Raw genomic sequence first — 15,432 nt, forward strand, 5'->3', positions numbered from 1 at the left:
CAGGACTGTTTCCAGGCGAGTCAGAAGAGTTGTCAGGAAATCTAGGGTCCCGTTGTGAATCACCGAATTTTCCCCATAACTGACCGGGAGGAAGAAGGTCACCTACCACCTGTCTCCCAAGGGACCCCAGGACAGATTGTGTGCAGCCTCTGTTGCGTTGCCCATACTCCCCAAACTGATATTTTGAAGAAGGTGGAGAACCTGATCTTCCCCAAAATGTTCTGGCATTTTTTTCTGTGATTCGTTATATACTACAACTTTTAAAAAATGTGTTAGACTTTGGCAGGATTTAAAAGTACTGTATAAAGTTTTTCTTTCTAGGATGTAGGTGTAGAGATTTAAATACATGTGTGTTTGTGTATGTATGATGTATGCTTGTATTTAGAATAAAAGCTACTGACTGTCGTCATATGTAGATGGTGATTTTGTTAGTTTCCCTGGTGCCTTGGAATGAGATTTGATTGCCTTATTATGAGCTTGTGTTTTCTCTGAGATAAGTTCTTAGGATCAAGGGCCGTGTCTTTTCCTCCTAAGACCCAGTTCCCAGCATAGGATTTGCTAAGAAGCTAGTCAGTGGTGGAGCAGACTGGAATTCCACTTCCAGTTTGTTTTAAATTTAGTGTTTGCCAGTAGAGGGACGGGGTCAACTCTTGTCCCTTTGTTATTTTACCTTCAGTAATGTTAATTTATTAAAAACTGTTTTCATTCTGAAATGTGTTTTGGAAATTTGACTAGTCAGGTAGTACCAGTGGAAAATACTAAAAACAACTATTTATAATACTTTTATGTGACTCATTTTTACTTCCCGATCAAAATACGTATCCACAGAGATTTAAAGTAAGCTTTTTGGCAGGTGTTCAGAAACACAGGAAATGAATAAACAAAAGTGGATATTTGATATGAACTTACATAAATGACAGAAGTGTAACCTTGGTTTTATTAGTCAAAGTTTAAAGTTTAATCATAAAGGAGTACAAACCCTATCTCATTTTTTCTAAGCAAATTTTACACATCAATGAAACTGCTTCCTAAGCAGCATTTCACAAAAATTTCGATATGCTCTCCATTATATTAAAACCCCAAAACTACTTTCTTACTGTAGTTTTTTAAAGATTAATTTTCATTAGAGTTCCGTAGTTTATGAAGTTCAGTTAGACGTGGCGGCACCCGCTCCCATCCCGACGGCAGCGGATGGCTGCGCCGAGGCTCTGCTCGCTTTCCCTCCGGGCCTGCGCGGGGCCCTGAGCCGGAGCTTCGGGGGCGCCTGGGTCCCGACAGCAGGTCCCAGCCCAGGCGGACACTCCAGGCCTCAGCCCGCAACTCGTCTGCCCCTGCTCGGCTTCTCGCCTCTTCGTAACTTCGCAGCCAGAGACGATGAGCGTTGTGTTTCCAGCAAACTTTCCGTCACGGTTCACTTTATCCAGATAAGAAATCCGGCCTCCCTTCCGGGGCTCAGGGGTCTTCCCACCTTATGCCGCCTCGCCTGATGCTTGGCCGTCTCTTGGCCCAGCGCAGTGTCGTTGTCTTTCCTCTTTGTGCGCGCGGCCGTGACCACTGCTCTCTTTTCCCAGTGCTCTCACTCTTCTGTGCTGGCTCAGAACAGGGGCTGGGGGGAGTCAGGGAGGTGTGTGTACAGTTAAAACCACACTAGGCCAGTTCTGGTGGGCTTCGTATCATTACGTGCTTTTCGCTTTTTAAATGGTAAAAACACAGCCAGTGCCTGTGTGTTCATCCCGAGCCTCGGCTGTGCTCTTATACGGGGCCTCTTCCCACTGGCCAGAGCCACCTGTCGCCACAGTGCGGTCAGTTAGCTGCTCAGGGTTTGGACTCGCTACGTATCCTGTTAAGTCCCAGGGCCAGTCTTCAAAAGCTTACATTACCCAGAAAGTACCAGAGGAAGGGGGTCGTTAGCGTTGCGTAGAACGCAGTCCCGATGTGCCCCGTGTGTCTGTGTGGCGTTGCGTTCACAGCCCAGGGTGGGGGGAGGGGCGGTTCGAGGCGCCAGACACGCCCCTCCCTTGCCGCAGGGTCCGTCCCCCGTCCCCTGTGTGTGGGCAAAGCTGTTCACTGCAGCGTAGTTCACTGTAGTTAAAGACAGTGCCTCCTCATGTTGTGTAGTTTACAGAACAGAGCGCTGTCCTGTAGAGGGAGTGAGGCAGCTCACGTTCTGCCGAAACAGCCTGCACCAGAGAGGTTTTTTTTTTTTTAAGAGGGAGTGTTCATTTTTTATTTATTTATTTTTTAAACAGAGTCACAGATTTATTTATTTATTTTTGGCTGCGTTGGGTCTTCATTGCTGCGCGCAGACTTTCTCTAGTTGCGGTGCGTGGGCTTCTCATTGTGGTGGCTTCTCTTGTTGCGGAGCACGGGCTCTAGGCCCATGGGCTCAGTAGTTGTGGCTCGCAGGCTCTAGAGCGCAGGCTCAGTAGTTGTGGCGCACGGGCTTAGGTGCTCCGCGGCATGTGGGATCTTCCCGGACCAGGGCTCGAACCCATGTCCCCTGCATTGGCAGGTGGATTCCTTTTTTTTTTTAATTATTATTTTATTTATTATTTTTGGCTGCGTTGGGTCTTCGTTGCTGCGTGTGGGCTTTCTCTAGTTGCAGCAAGCGGGGGCTACTCTTTGTCGTGGTGCGCGGGCTTCTCATCGCAGTGGCTTCTCGTTGCGGAGCACGGGCTCTAGACGCGCAGGCTTCAGGAGTTGTGGCTCGTGGGCTTGGCTGCTCTGCGACATGTGGGATCTTCCCGGACCAGGGCTTGAACCCGTGTCCCCTGCATTGGCTGGCGGATTCTTAACCACTGCGCCACCAGGGAAGTCCCCCCACCATAGATTAAGTGGAAAGGAAACACCCGCTGCAGAGCATGGGTTATGTGCCATGTCTGTGAGCCAAAGAGACTGCACGTTCCCAGCGCGCACATCCTCTACCCGCAGGAGGTGGCCTCTGGGGGAGCGCTGCCGAGGCTGCAGGGAGTCAGGGGAGGAGGGGAACGTACTTATTCTGCTCTGTGTTCTCATTGGCACTGTTCGCGTTTTTGCTTACTACATCCACGTTCCTGTTACTTTTTAAAAAGGCCACGTTTCCTCCGTGTCTCGCACTGCCCTCCAGAGTAGGGCGGCAGTGCCCTTTAGGCGGTTGCTCGGAAATTAAATTCCCACAGCTTCTCTGGTACTGTCTTCCCCACTCCCTGCATACAGGTGACTGAGTACTTGGTCTACACTTGGTACAGTAGAACGAACACCAGCTTTGCAGTCAGAGTAGACCTGTGCCTACAGCTTACTGGCTTGTATGGTTTAGGGTGAGTTACTTAACCTTTCAGAATCCTAATTTTCTCGTGCAGGCTGTGGAGTGGTAATGTGTGTAGCTCAGATCTGTCCTGAGGATCAAATAAGAGCACGTACTCCGTGAGCTGGCATGGTGACGGGCATGTGGTAGAGGTTCTATACATGATAATTTTTACATGTTTGTGTGTGTGGGTGTAAGTGCAATAATGTGTATCGTGTGTTGACTATCACCTATTACTTACCTGTGCAGATATCCTTCCAGCAAGAAAACCACAGTTTTAAACATGAGTCACCTGTGTAGATTACAAGTCAAAGCTTGGCGATAATGACAATATTGGAATTCCTTTTTAATGTAAGTACATTACTTAGATATAGGTTTTTTTGGAGTAATATCTGTGTTTTCTTTTTCAGCTCTTTCAGTCTCACATGGCAACAAAAACAGCTCATATGTCCCCACAAGTATTTGACAATGCAGAGAAAGTGAGTATATCTTTTAAGTAGACCCACCTGGTACTCTGGATGCCTCTGTGGTTTCAGAATAACTACGGAGAGACCTGACAGACTTTTGTTGGTACTTACCTTGGATATGAATTAACTGTTATGTTGATCCAAGTTGAAAATCAGTGACGAACTGCGTCACTGTCGACTGTCCACAGCGTCTCTACCCTGCCTGACGTTAAGCAGATGCAGGCTCCAGCTCTGCCACGGCAGGCGGGGGGAAGCCGGCACTGCTGTAGCGGGCGTCCTCGCAGACCTTGGTGATGGCGGGGTGGGACGCCACAGGATGGCCCTGTCAGAGCCTTCCTGAGTGCGAGGTCAGACCTTAGTGCTTCTGAGGGCCTTCTGAGTGCCTGCACAGGATGCGTTTGGGTAATTTGTATTAAAAGTTATATTTAAAAAGAGGGAGTAAATTTAATTTGGTGAACGAGGCAAGTTGTCCGTGTTTTGAAAGAGAAAACTGTAACCGTGAGCACGGGTCACGAGATCCCTTTCCTTTAGCTCCGTGCTCCAGCAGCCTCTGCCTCCCCACACGTGCTGAGGTCCCCCCAGTTCTGATACCACCGAGCTGGCCACCGAGCTGCCATCATTTTATCTCTCCTCTCTCACTGGTGATTGTAGTCTGTTCCATCTTTATTTTATCACCTCGCAGACTTTGAATTACTCTTAATCTGCCTTCTAACACGTTGCTTTGCTGAAACTACTGCAGTTGTTTAGTGACTGATGCACTGAGTGCTCACTGCTTAGTCCTCATTTTCTCCAGCCCCTCTTCTTCCTTAAATGATGCTGACCACTCCCACATTTTTGAAAAGCTTCTTTTATTTCCATGACATTAAAATCACGTGCTTTAGAACCAGGAGGGAGTCTATAGGCCGTTTAGTTCAACTTTTGTGCTTCTCCGATAGAAACTCTAACAAGTACTGTTCTAATCCTCTTGAACGCGCTCACGGCCAGCTGGGAAGCATAGTGTGTTTCTTCATTCTCTCTTCTTTTTAAATCACAGAGATAACAGGCTTACCTGGTAAAAGGGACTCGAAGGGCACAACTCGTTCGTGGACTAGTTTTCTGTTGCTCCGTAACAAGTGGCACGGACTGAGCTGCTTGAAACAGCAGCTGTTGATTAGCTCCCAGCCTGCGGGTTGGGAGAGCCAGGATGCCTCCCTGGCGTCTCCACCCAGGCCTCACGTGCAGGAGGTCGGCTGCTGGTGCCCACCTGGGACCGCACCCCACCCCACCCCCGACTCTTCCAGGTTGTCGGCAGAGTTCCGTTCTTTGCTGGCCGGTTGCTGCCAGCCTCTGGAGATCATTCTTAGGTCCTTGCGACCCATACAGCAAGGGGAACTGGAAAGGCAAGGCCCCTTCATGCTTCAAATCCCTTCCACTCGGAAATCCTCTGTCCCTTTTAAGGGTCCACCCCGGATAATCTCCCTTTCTAAGGTTAACTGATTTGGGACCTTAATGACATCTGTAAAACCCCTTCACCACAGCACCTAGATTAGTGTTTGAATAACCAGAAGGTGTGGGTACACCCGGTGCCAGCAGTCTTGGGGTCCTCGTGGGAACTCTCCCACCATCTACAGTGAAAAGCTCGTCTTTCTCACCTACACCTCCAGGTCCACTCCCAATAGTCTGTCACTACCCTTTGAGACATCTTCATCCATATTCATATATATATGAGAATATATGAAAAGATTTTTTCTTTTTGAAACTCAAATCACAGTGAATAAATCACTGTTTAGATACTTAGCATCTGAGATTTCTCCACGTGTGGAATGTGTCAGTCGTTCAGGATTCCATCGTGTGGATTCACTACAACTTGTTTATCCATTTGCCAGTTGTTGGACCTTTGCTTGTTTCTTGCCACTTCTGACTGTTTGGAGGAAAGCTGCTACGACCATCCGTGCGTCAGTCCTTGTGTGGATGGGTGCTCTTTATCTTGGGTGCTGGCAAGCGGGGTTTTCTGGCTGTGCAGTTACGTGTATTTAACTTTATAAGAAACCACTGCCTGCCTTCCAGAGCGGCTGTGCCATTTTGCATTTGCAGCAGCGAACTTACCAGAGTTCCCATTTTTGTTCATCATCTCCAACACTTGATGTTATCAGCCTTTTAAATTTTTGCCATTTTAGTGGCTCTTCAGGGGTATCTTATTGTAGTTGTGCTTCACATTTTCCTGATAACTATTAATAATGTTGAGCACTCTTTCATTTGCTCATTGGCTATTTTGTTATCTTTTTTGTGAAGTGTCTGTTCAAGTGTTTTACCCATTTTTTTTTAAATGGGTTGTCTTGTTATTGAATCTTACAAAATTCTTTATGTATTCTGAATACAAGTGCTTTGTCATATATATACTATTTTCTCCCAGTCTGTGACTTGCATATTCCTTAATGACTCTAAGTTTTTAATTTTGATTAAGTAGACAAATAGGTAAATAATAGATTGTCACAATACCACACTCCTTGGTGATTGTAGCCTCAGATTAGGTACTGTAAGTCCTTCAGCTTGTTCTTTTGTACAATCAATCTAGCTCTTCTAAGTCTTCTGCCTTCCCATATGAATTTTACCATCAGTGTGTCGGTTACTGTATTGACAGCATATATTTGGGTCTTGCTCTTTTATCCAGTCTGACAATTTCCTTTTAATTGAAAAGTTTAGACCTACATTGTCTAGTATGGTGGCCACTAGCCACACGTGGCTATTTAAATTTAAATTAGTTTAAATTAAATAAAATTTAAAAGTTCCTTCCTCGGTTGCATGCGTTACATGCAGGTGCTCAGTGTCTGCACGTGGCTGGTGGCTCCTGTTTGCAGCTCAGCATTGTCATGGAAGGTCCTGTTGGACAGCTAGCTGGCTTAGACCACTTCTGTTTCATTATAGACACAGCTGTTTTAAGTCTACCAACTGGCCATGTGTTTTTTTTTTTTACGTTTTTTTTTTGAATTGTATTTTATTTTTTTATACAGCAGGTTATTATTAGTTATCCATTTGATACATATTAGTGTATACATGTCAATCCCAACCTCCCAGTTCATCCCACCACCACTTCCCCCCTTGGTGTCCATACATTTGTGGCCATGTGTTTTCCATTTGTCCCATTTGTTCTTTCATTTTTTTTTCTTTTCCTGCCTCCTTTTGGATTAATGGAGTATTTTTATGATTGCTTACTAGCTAACCCTCTTTGGTCTTCTATTTTTTTAAACAGTACTTGATGTGGGCTTTAACTTATCACTCACTGCCTTCAGTGTTGCAGCACTTCCTGTATAGTGTAGAAACCTTATGACAGTGTAACTCCATTCCCCTTCCCATCTTTTGTGCTGTCACAGTCATGCATCCTGCTTCTCCATGTATCATAAATCCTGTAATACACTGTTGTTATTGCTTTAAACAGTCAATCTATATTTTCAAGAAATTAAAACAAGCAAAAAATTCTCTTAACGTTTACCCATATTTTTACCTTTCTGACAGTCTTCATCCTTTTTGTAGATCTGAGTTTCCGTCTGTTGTCATTTTCCTTTCTCTTGGAGAACTTTTAGCATTTCTTGTCGTGTAGCATTTCTGGTTGTGACATTTCGTAAATGTCATTTGTACATTTAGCAAATGTAGCTGTCTTCATTTGCCTTCACCTGTGAGGGGTGTTTTCATTGGATTCAGAACTCTGGGCTGTCACTTCTTCTTTGGCGCTTTACTGGTGCTGTTCTGTCATCTTCTGGTGCGCGTCTTATGTTTTACTTGTCTGTAATATGCCTCCCCACCCCTGGCTGCTTGTAAAGCTTTCTTCATCCTTACATGTAGATGGTTTGCTCTGATGTGCCTGGCTGTGGGATCCTTTGGATTTTTTCGTTTGTAGTTTGCTAGAATTCTTGGATCTCTGAGTTCACGCCGAAACAATTAGAACGTTTTCAGTCACCATTACTTAGACATTTCCTTCCTCCCTCCTCTGGCTCCCATTTCTTTCCCACCCGGCATTCCGATTATAGGTATGTTAGACCATTTGATATTGTGCCAGGTTTTGAGGCTCTGTTATAGTTTTATCTTTTCTATGAGAGATTTTTTAGCTTGGATAAATAGATATTTAGCATGGATAATGATATTGAACAAAGTTTCCTTCCATTGTTTCATCTGCTGTTAATACTATTCAATAACTTTTTGATTTCTGATGTTGCATTTTTCCATGCTAGGAATTCCATTTGTTGCCTTTCGTTGTTGTCGAGCGGTTTCACGTTTCTCTTATAATTCCCTGTCACGTCACCCATTATATGCATCTCTTTTTCCTGTAGAAAAAGAGCACATTTTTCTTCTTTAACATATTTATCAGAGTTCTTTTTAAGTTCTTATCAGCTAGTTCAACATCTGGCTCGTTTGTGGATCTCGTTTTTTTGACTGTTTTTCTCCTTGACTATGAATCACATTTTTTTGCTTCTTCTTATGTAGTGCTTTGGTTGTATAGTAGATGTTGTGGATGCTACACTGTAGAGGTGCTGGCCTCTGTCGTCTTCTGAGGAGTGTTGGCCTTTGATCTAGCACGCAGTTAAGTCACTGGCTGCTCACACTGATCTGTGTTATGGCAGGTCTATTTCAGCTGTGCCTTCAGTACCAGAGAGGTTTCTGATTCCTGGGATGTGATCCTCACTCCTAAAGTGAGGCCCATCTAGGGTTTTGTGTGTTTACTGAGCCCCTGTAACTTACAGACTTTAAATTCAAGCTCCCCAGGCTGGCCCTCTTGGAAACTCTGTTTGGCTCCTTCCAGTTCCCATTTCCCCTATATGTGTGCAGTTCAGCACTCAGCCAAAGATTTGAGGGTGTGTATGCAAAGGCTAGACTCCCTCCTTTCTGGGATTTTCCCTTTGAGGTTTCAGCTGACCTGCCTGCCCTTGCCTCCACTGGCTTCTGACCCCAGTGAGACTCTCACCTCCATCCTGCACTCTGTCTGCTTGTGCGGCAGTGACCGGGGTCTGCCCTCGGGAGAAGCTAGCAGATGTGTGTGTCTCAGTGACCGAAGGAACTGACTGTAGTTGTTATTAGCAAGGAGGTGGGTGTGACATAAGTTACTCTGCCGTTACTGGGGACTGGAACTGTATCTGTAATTTCACACTGTACCTCTTTCACTTGACATTTTAATGTGGGAATTTAAGTTCTTAAACATTTATCAAAAACATCTTTCATGACTTTTACACACTTCATTTTGTGAATGATTATGCCGTAGTTTACTTGAGTATTTTCCTGTTTTGGGAAATCAAATATTTTTATGTCATAAGTAGTGCTGGACTCTTAGCATAGGAAGATAATAAGAAATATGTGTTTTGAGGGTCTGGACACAGGTTTCTCACAGACTTAACCAGTTGTATCTTGGGGGAGGTATAATGATCAAAAAGCCTTTAATTTTTTTTCTGATAAATTATGTTTATCTCTAATGTGCCTATATCCTGTTTTAGTAAAACTTTAAAAAATTGTTGCCGTTGTTTTTGTTTCCTTCCAGCAAAAAAAAGAAAATACTCGTTCTTTAGCCATGTCTGGCCATGTTGGTTTTGAGAGTCTGCCTGATCAGCTGGTCAACAGATCGATTCAGCAAGGCTTCTGCTTTAATATTCTCTGCGTGGGTAAGTGCCCAGCCCCCCTAGATTCTTCCTTCCTGCCCTGTGCTCACTTCCTTCTTGTCATGAGCAGCATGGTGCCCACGTTAGCAACTTAACATCATGATTACAGATTTTTTTTCAGTTATTTAAATTCTATCAGTTTTGGTTTTCTTAGCTGTACTGCTTTAAACTTTTTGTTTGTTCTTTAAACATTTCAGTGCTTTCTTCAGAGTTCTGAGTAACTTAGCACACGTGACTCATTTTTATGCTCTGCTGGTGACTCAGTGGACCAGCCTTCGCATGTATGTATTTCAGGGACAATCCAGCCTTTGAAGTATTTGAAATATTTGGGATCCGTGAAACCATTGTAAGAGTTTACTGTTCTCTTTTTCTTCATCCATCCTGTGCACCTGTGAAGATGTCCCTGCATTTCTTTCAGGGGAGACTGGAATTGGAAAATCAACGCTGATTGACACATTATTTAATACGAATTTTGAAGACCATGAATCCTCACATTTTTACCCACATGTTAGACTTAAAGCACAGACATACGAACTCCAGGAAAGTAACGTTCGATTGAAATTGACCATCGTGAATACAGTGGGATTTGGTGACCAAATAAACAAAGAAGAGAGGTACATGCTTTCCTCTTGTAATAAAATAGGTTTTTCTTATTTCAGGATATCTGCTTTCTTGTCCTATGTGCTGTGATTTGATTTTCAACTGTGGAAACCCATGCCTTTCCTCCCAGACTTAAAGTTTTTAAATAATTAAGCAATATTTTATTATTGTTAACAAATTGACATTTTTCTATCCAGTTGTCTAATTTCTTTAGAGTAATTTGAATCACATTTTTTAAATGTGTTTCAGCAAAAATAGTTTCAGTTATTTCCTGATATGACAATTTGGTGTATATTAAGTGATTTAAACTAATTTTCAGGCAAGACTAGTCTTGTTGAAAAAAGAAAACAAAAAACAAAAAACAAGGCATATATGGCAAATATATGATGGCCAGATCCATGGTGCATGAATTGTTTTGTGAAATTCTAACTAAATTAGCCAGGTACATTATTAAGCATTGCAGGAAAGGTCTGATAATGAAATTTTTATTTGTATTTTATATTAGGTCACTATTTTTGTCATTATTTCTACGGTATTATAATTATTCTTTTTTAAAAATTTTATTTATGTATTTATTATTTTTCGGGGGGGCTGTGACGGGTCTTAGTTGCGGTACGCAGGCTCTTTGTTGCAGTGTGCGAGTTTTCTCTCTCTAGTTGTGGTGCATGGGCTCCAGAGCACGTGGGCTCTGTAGTTTGCAGCACGCGGCCTCTCTCGTTGAGGTGCGCAGGCTCAGTAGTTGTGGAGCGCGGGCTCAGTAGTGTGGTGCGCAGGCTTAGTTGCTCTGCGGCCTGTGGGACCTTAGTTCCCAACCAGGGATCGAACCTGCGTCCCCTGCGCTGGCAGGCGGACTTTACCATTGGACCAGCAGGGAAGCCCCTCCTATGGTATTATAAAGATTGATTATAGATTCTATATGAAATTTAAACTATAAAAGGAGGAAATAGACTGGGGCAAAGCAATGACTGTTTGTTCTTTCTCCTTTTTGAAAATTATATATTTTCATTATTAGAGGTAGTTTCCTAGGTCCTAAAAGTTTGCTTTAGAGGGAAAATATGTTCCCAATAGTACATCTGATGTGGTGAAGGTATGCCGTTGTGTTGTTGTGTGGAGAGCACAGAAGTGTAAGGTCCTGTCTCTGTCCCCAACTGCGTGCCGTCTGCCTGGGGACAAGAGGAGTTCTGTGAGTTTGAAAGAAGGAGGTGATGATCCTCGAGGACTGGCAGGGCCAGGCGTTCCACTGAGTGCACATTTATTACTACCTCAGCTGCACAGTTACTGCTCCGTTTGGGGGCTACAGAGATAAGTGTAAAGGTGTCCAGGGAATTTGATAGAGGATCCGTTTGCTGCTTTTTTCACTTGGAAGCCCAGATTTGCCTGATGAGAATAGTTTCGCACAGAAAGTTGAGGTTCACAGGCGGTGATTTAGCATACCAAAATGAAGTGGACCGTTCACAAACTATTGACTGCAGTGCATCGTTCTGTGAGCTGCACCCTGAAGGGTGAACAGCCTGGGACAGCTGTGGGGGCAGGCACGCCAGGCGGGAGGAGGGTCCAGGCAAGGACTCGCGTGTCGGCTGCGACGGGCTTTCCCTTGCTTGTAAGTAAATGAGAATAAAGTCATGCCTGCGTCGCCAGTTAGGCGCTTCCACGTGGGTGTGCCCTTCCTCCTTACTACGTTAATGCTTTCCACGCCTCACGATCTGATTTCAGAAGCAGGGAGTCATGGAATTTGACTTAAGTATCTTTTAAGTTGTTGATATTCATGCCTTCTCTCAGCAGAATAATATGCCATGTCCAGCTTGGTTGCAATTAGACGCCTACCCTCCTTCAGCAGCCTGGCAAGTGTGGGAAGCCGTGCCAGAAGGGCTCCAGTGTGTGAATGAGTGTGAGAGGGAATTAGTGTACATTCAGTGTTGTTTCTATAAAATGGTTTAAAGCACAGGTTGTTCTGATGGTTTCAAAGTACTGCCTTTGTACCTGCACGTTTGCACATTGTTTTATTACTTAAGTTATCTGTTTAGCATAGATAGCAACTGTTCACTGGTGAAAATACAGATCTCAAACTTTAGATTTATGCATATACCTTATTAAGGTATCATGAATATATTGTATTAAATATTTAAATAATTGTTTTTTCAGCTACCAACCAATTGTTGACTACATCGACGCTCAGTTTGAGGCCTATCTCCAAGAAGAGCTGAAAATCAAACGCTCCCTCTTTAACTACCACGACTCTCGCATCCACGTGTGCCTCTACTTCATCTCCCCGACAGGCCACTCTCTGAAGACACTGGATCTCTTGACCATGAAGAGCCTGGACAGCAAGGTGGGTTTGGAAAAGGACCAACCATAGTGCTTCAGTTCATTTTAATAGTTCCAAGTTCATTTACTTGGAACTATTAAAATATCTTTATGCTATGTACATATGTCATAACTCTTATTCTGTGCATTTTAAAAACATTTGATAATTTTCAATTTTAGGATATGTTCCAGAGAAATGCAGTTTGGGAGATGAGATGCAAAGAAAAAGCATTAACATAAAATCTTAGTCTGTTTTTAGTGATTAAATTGCATGCCAGAATATGGGTATTCATTTTCATTTAACTATAGAATTTATTTGACACTAACTTTACTGTATGACACTATTAAGTAAGAAAAAGCTCACTGATGAAGATCAAGGTCTAAAGTCTCACCGCATATTACAGTAAATTATTTTTATTTCAACCTTATCCAGAAAACCTATTTTTGAATTTCTGAGCCAATGAGCTATGTATAAATTCAGGGAGCTGTAAAAAATAGTATCCACAAATTAACTCACTTCAGATTCTTTTTATTTGTTTAAAAGATAGTTAAAGACTACTGTCTTATAGTAAAAAAGTCTCCAGGGTTCTCCTGTGACCTCTGATGGTGTGAGGAATGCAGCTCCGCATTACCTGGCTGAGCATTTCGTGAGCTAGGACTGGGAAAGCAAAGGCATCTGGCCACTGCTGCTTTCTGTACGGAAGTCGGTGTGGAAGGCACGTGGGCCAGTGGGTGTAGCATCGGTGCAGAGACGGGCTGGCTTCTGACCAGCACTGCAGTCCCCAGGCTGTGATGGGCCTGGAGGAAGCTCATGTGAGAGTCTGTTCACCTGATCGGATGTTCTAACCATTTAGCCGGTTGTTTTCATAGTTGAGTCTGATACAGGAAACCCATCTTATTCAAGGGACGTAAACCCAAGAGCGCACAGCTCTGTCTCAGGCTGCGCTTGTCTGGTGGCGGCAGAGGTGCCTGCAGTACTCGCTCTGCCACCTAATCGCCCCTTGTTCCTGGCAGGTTTCTACCCTCCGAGCGTCCGTCTCCCTGCCTCTCAAACCAGAACCAGGAGAGTATCTACCTCGAAGGCAGGTGTGAGGGTGGACTAAATCGACAGTGTGTCTTGCTCTTACTACAGGGCTCCGCGGCTCCCTCCGCGTGGAGAGTTACCTCCTGTGCGGGTGGTGACACTTCCCCGTCCGCCAGGGCCACTGTCGTGGCTGGGCCGGCCCTCTTGGTTCTTAGGGTCCCAGGATGCACATCAGCAACAAGCATCAGGGGACTCTGAGGAGCAAGGGTTGTTCCGACGGGTCCTGAGGGTGCACAGCACACTCGAGGCCACACGGTGGGGGGGAAGTGGGGAGGGAGGGAGGGAGGGATCGTGAACCTGGGCTCAGCCTCTGTCAGGGTCTGAGGGTGAGGCATCTGGGGTTTCACAGGTTCCCCCTTTGGTGGTGACTTTAAAGCACTAGCGTGGGAATTGGGGCTGGGAAGGGAGAGGCAGGTCGCTCTAGGCTCAGCCATCTAGGCTTTCTGAAGGGGGGTCCTCCAGGCAGGGCTGCCCGGTTCCTTACCTGATGGTAGCCAGTAGCTATGTCCGCAGCTGCAGTGGGTTTATTCGAATGGATGTCTTTGAAGTAGATGCCTCAGCAAAGGTCAGTTTCAGGCCATATGCTACAATCAAAAAGCTTAACATCAGGTATGTACACTGGCCTGCTTCTGCTATTAATAGTGGAATCAATTAGAAGTTACTAACTTGGCATAATTTATTGAATATCTATGTATCAATATTATGATACCGAAATAAAGAACTTGGCATCAAATTTTTATATACTTTGACTAATTTATCTTCAAAGCTGTTTACCCACAATTGCTGAAAAGTTTATTTCATGGATAGTTGGAAAAATCTTTACCTCCTTTGGAACGTATTTAAGACCAATAAATCCAAACGTACACAGTAAATCAGTGTGAAATTGGAGAAGAAAAATACATTTAAGAATAGAAAAGGAATTATGATATTTAGTTTTCACTTTCATTCTGAAAATTACATTGATAGCTCACTCTCTTGACACACATGACTACTTAGCCTGAAGTCTTTCACTAAAAACAAATAACCCAAAAAACCTACAAACCCCTGAATTTGTGGAGATATCACTCTTTGGTGGGGACATTAATCATACAGAACTAGCGTTGCAGGTCAGTCGGTCTTCAGGACCCCGCATCTCTTCCTCTCGGGCCAGTGATAGGACTTTTAAATAATGCTGAGAAAGGGGGACTTCCCTGGTGGCGCAGTGGTTAAGAATCCACCTGCCAATGCAGGGGACACGGGTTTGATCCCTGATCCAGGAAGATCCCACCTGCCACGGAGCAACTAAGCCCGTACGCCACAACTACGGAGCCTGCGTTCTAGAGCCCTGCGAGCCACAACTGCTGAGCCCATGTGCCACAACTACTGAAGCCCGTGCGCCTAGAGCCCGTGCTCTGCAACAAGAGAAGCCACTGCAGTGAGAAGCCCGCGCACCGCAACGAAGAGCAGCCCCCGCTCAGCGCAACTAGAGAAAGCCCGCGTGCAGCAATGAAGACCCAACACAACCAAAAATAAAATAAAATAATTAAAAAAAAATAATGCTGAGAAAGTTGTTCCTTTGAGTCTTGAACGTTTTTAGTTGGTATTCGTAAAATCTCCTTCTTTCAACATCTGGGTAAGAGTCTGACAATGGGGTGCAGGTCAGATGAAGTCATTGGGAAAAGGGACCTGCTTAAATAAGAGGCAGAAGGAGGCCCTTGGCCTGTTCCGTAGGTCTGCTGAGATCAGTCATCCTGATTACTTAGTGCTTAGAATATTAAGAAATAAAAAATTCTTAGTGAATTATGCAGCTGATTTCAGCTCACGGCTTACATTTTATTTATTTTGTGTATGATGGAATTGTCACAGACTGAGAGAAGAAAATGTGAGATTTCTAAACCTGAATTCAGACGAAAGATGAACTTTATAAGAGCTGTGCTTTATTTATGTATGTATGGATGGATGGCTGCGTGGATGGCTGCGTTGGGTCTTCATTGCTGTGTGCGGGCTTTCTCTAGTTCTGGCGAGCGGGGGCTACTCTTTGTTGCGGTGCGTGGGCTTCTCATTGCGGTGGCTTCTCTTGTTGCGGAGCATGAG

At 44.3% G+C, this 15,432-nt stretch overlaps 1 protein-coding gene and 1 long non-coding RNA gene across 3 annotated transcripts in view; one reads left to right on the forward strand and one right to left on the reverse strand.

Moving 5' to 3' along the window:
- The window catches only part of SEPTIN10 (septin 10), a 50,469-nt gene that overhangs the window by 16,598 nt on the left and 18,439 nt on the right, over window positions 1-15,432 (forward strand). The window contains exons 2-5 of one of the 2 annotated variants that reach the window (XM_059943625.1): window positions 3,694-3,762; window positions 9,254-9,374; window positions 9,790-9,985; window positions 12,114-12,300. In XM_059943625.1, the coding sequence (XP_059799608.1) occupies window positions 3,709-3,762; window positions 9,254-9,374; window positions 9,790-9,985; window positions 12,114-12,300 (558 nt within the window). In that variant the 5' untranslated portion in view covers window positions 3,694-3,708. The remainder of the gene's footprint in view (window positions 1-3,693; window positions 3,763-9,253; window positions 9,375-9,789; window positions 9,986-12,113; window positions 12,301-15,432) is intronic. The other variant, XM_059943627.1, reaches the window with a different exon arrangement.
- The window catches only part of LOC132377395 (uncharacterized), a 33,620-nt gene continuing 31,077 nt past the window's right edge, over window positions 12,890-15,432 (reverse strand). Inside the window, exons 4-5 of the long non-coding RNA XR_009506624.1 lie at window positions 13,844-13,943; window positions 12,890-13,073 (exon numbers count right to left, since the gene is read on the reverse strand). This is a non-coding gene — a long non-coding RNA (uncharacterized LOC132377395). The remainder of the gene's footprint in view (window positions 13,074-13,843; window positions 13,944-15,432) is intronic.

The sequence above is a fragment of the Balaenoptera ricei genome, chromosome 13 (assembly GCF_028023285.1).
Source record: "Balaenoptera ricei isolate mBalRic1 chromosome 13, mBalRic1.hap2, whole genome shotgun sequence".
NCBI lineage: Eukaryota > Metazoa > Chordata > Mammalia > Artiodactyla > Balaenopteridae > Balaenoptera > Balaenoptera ricei.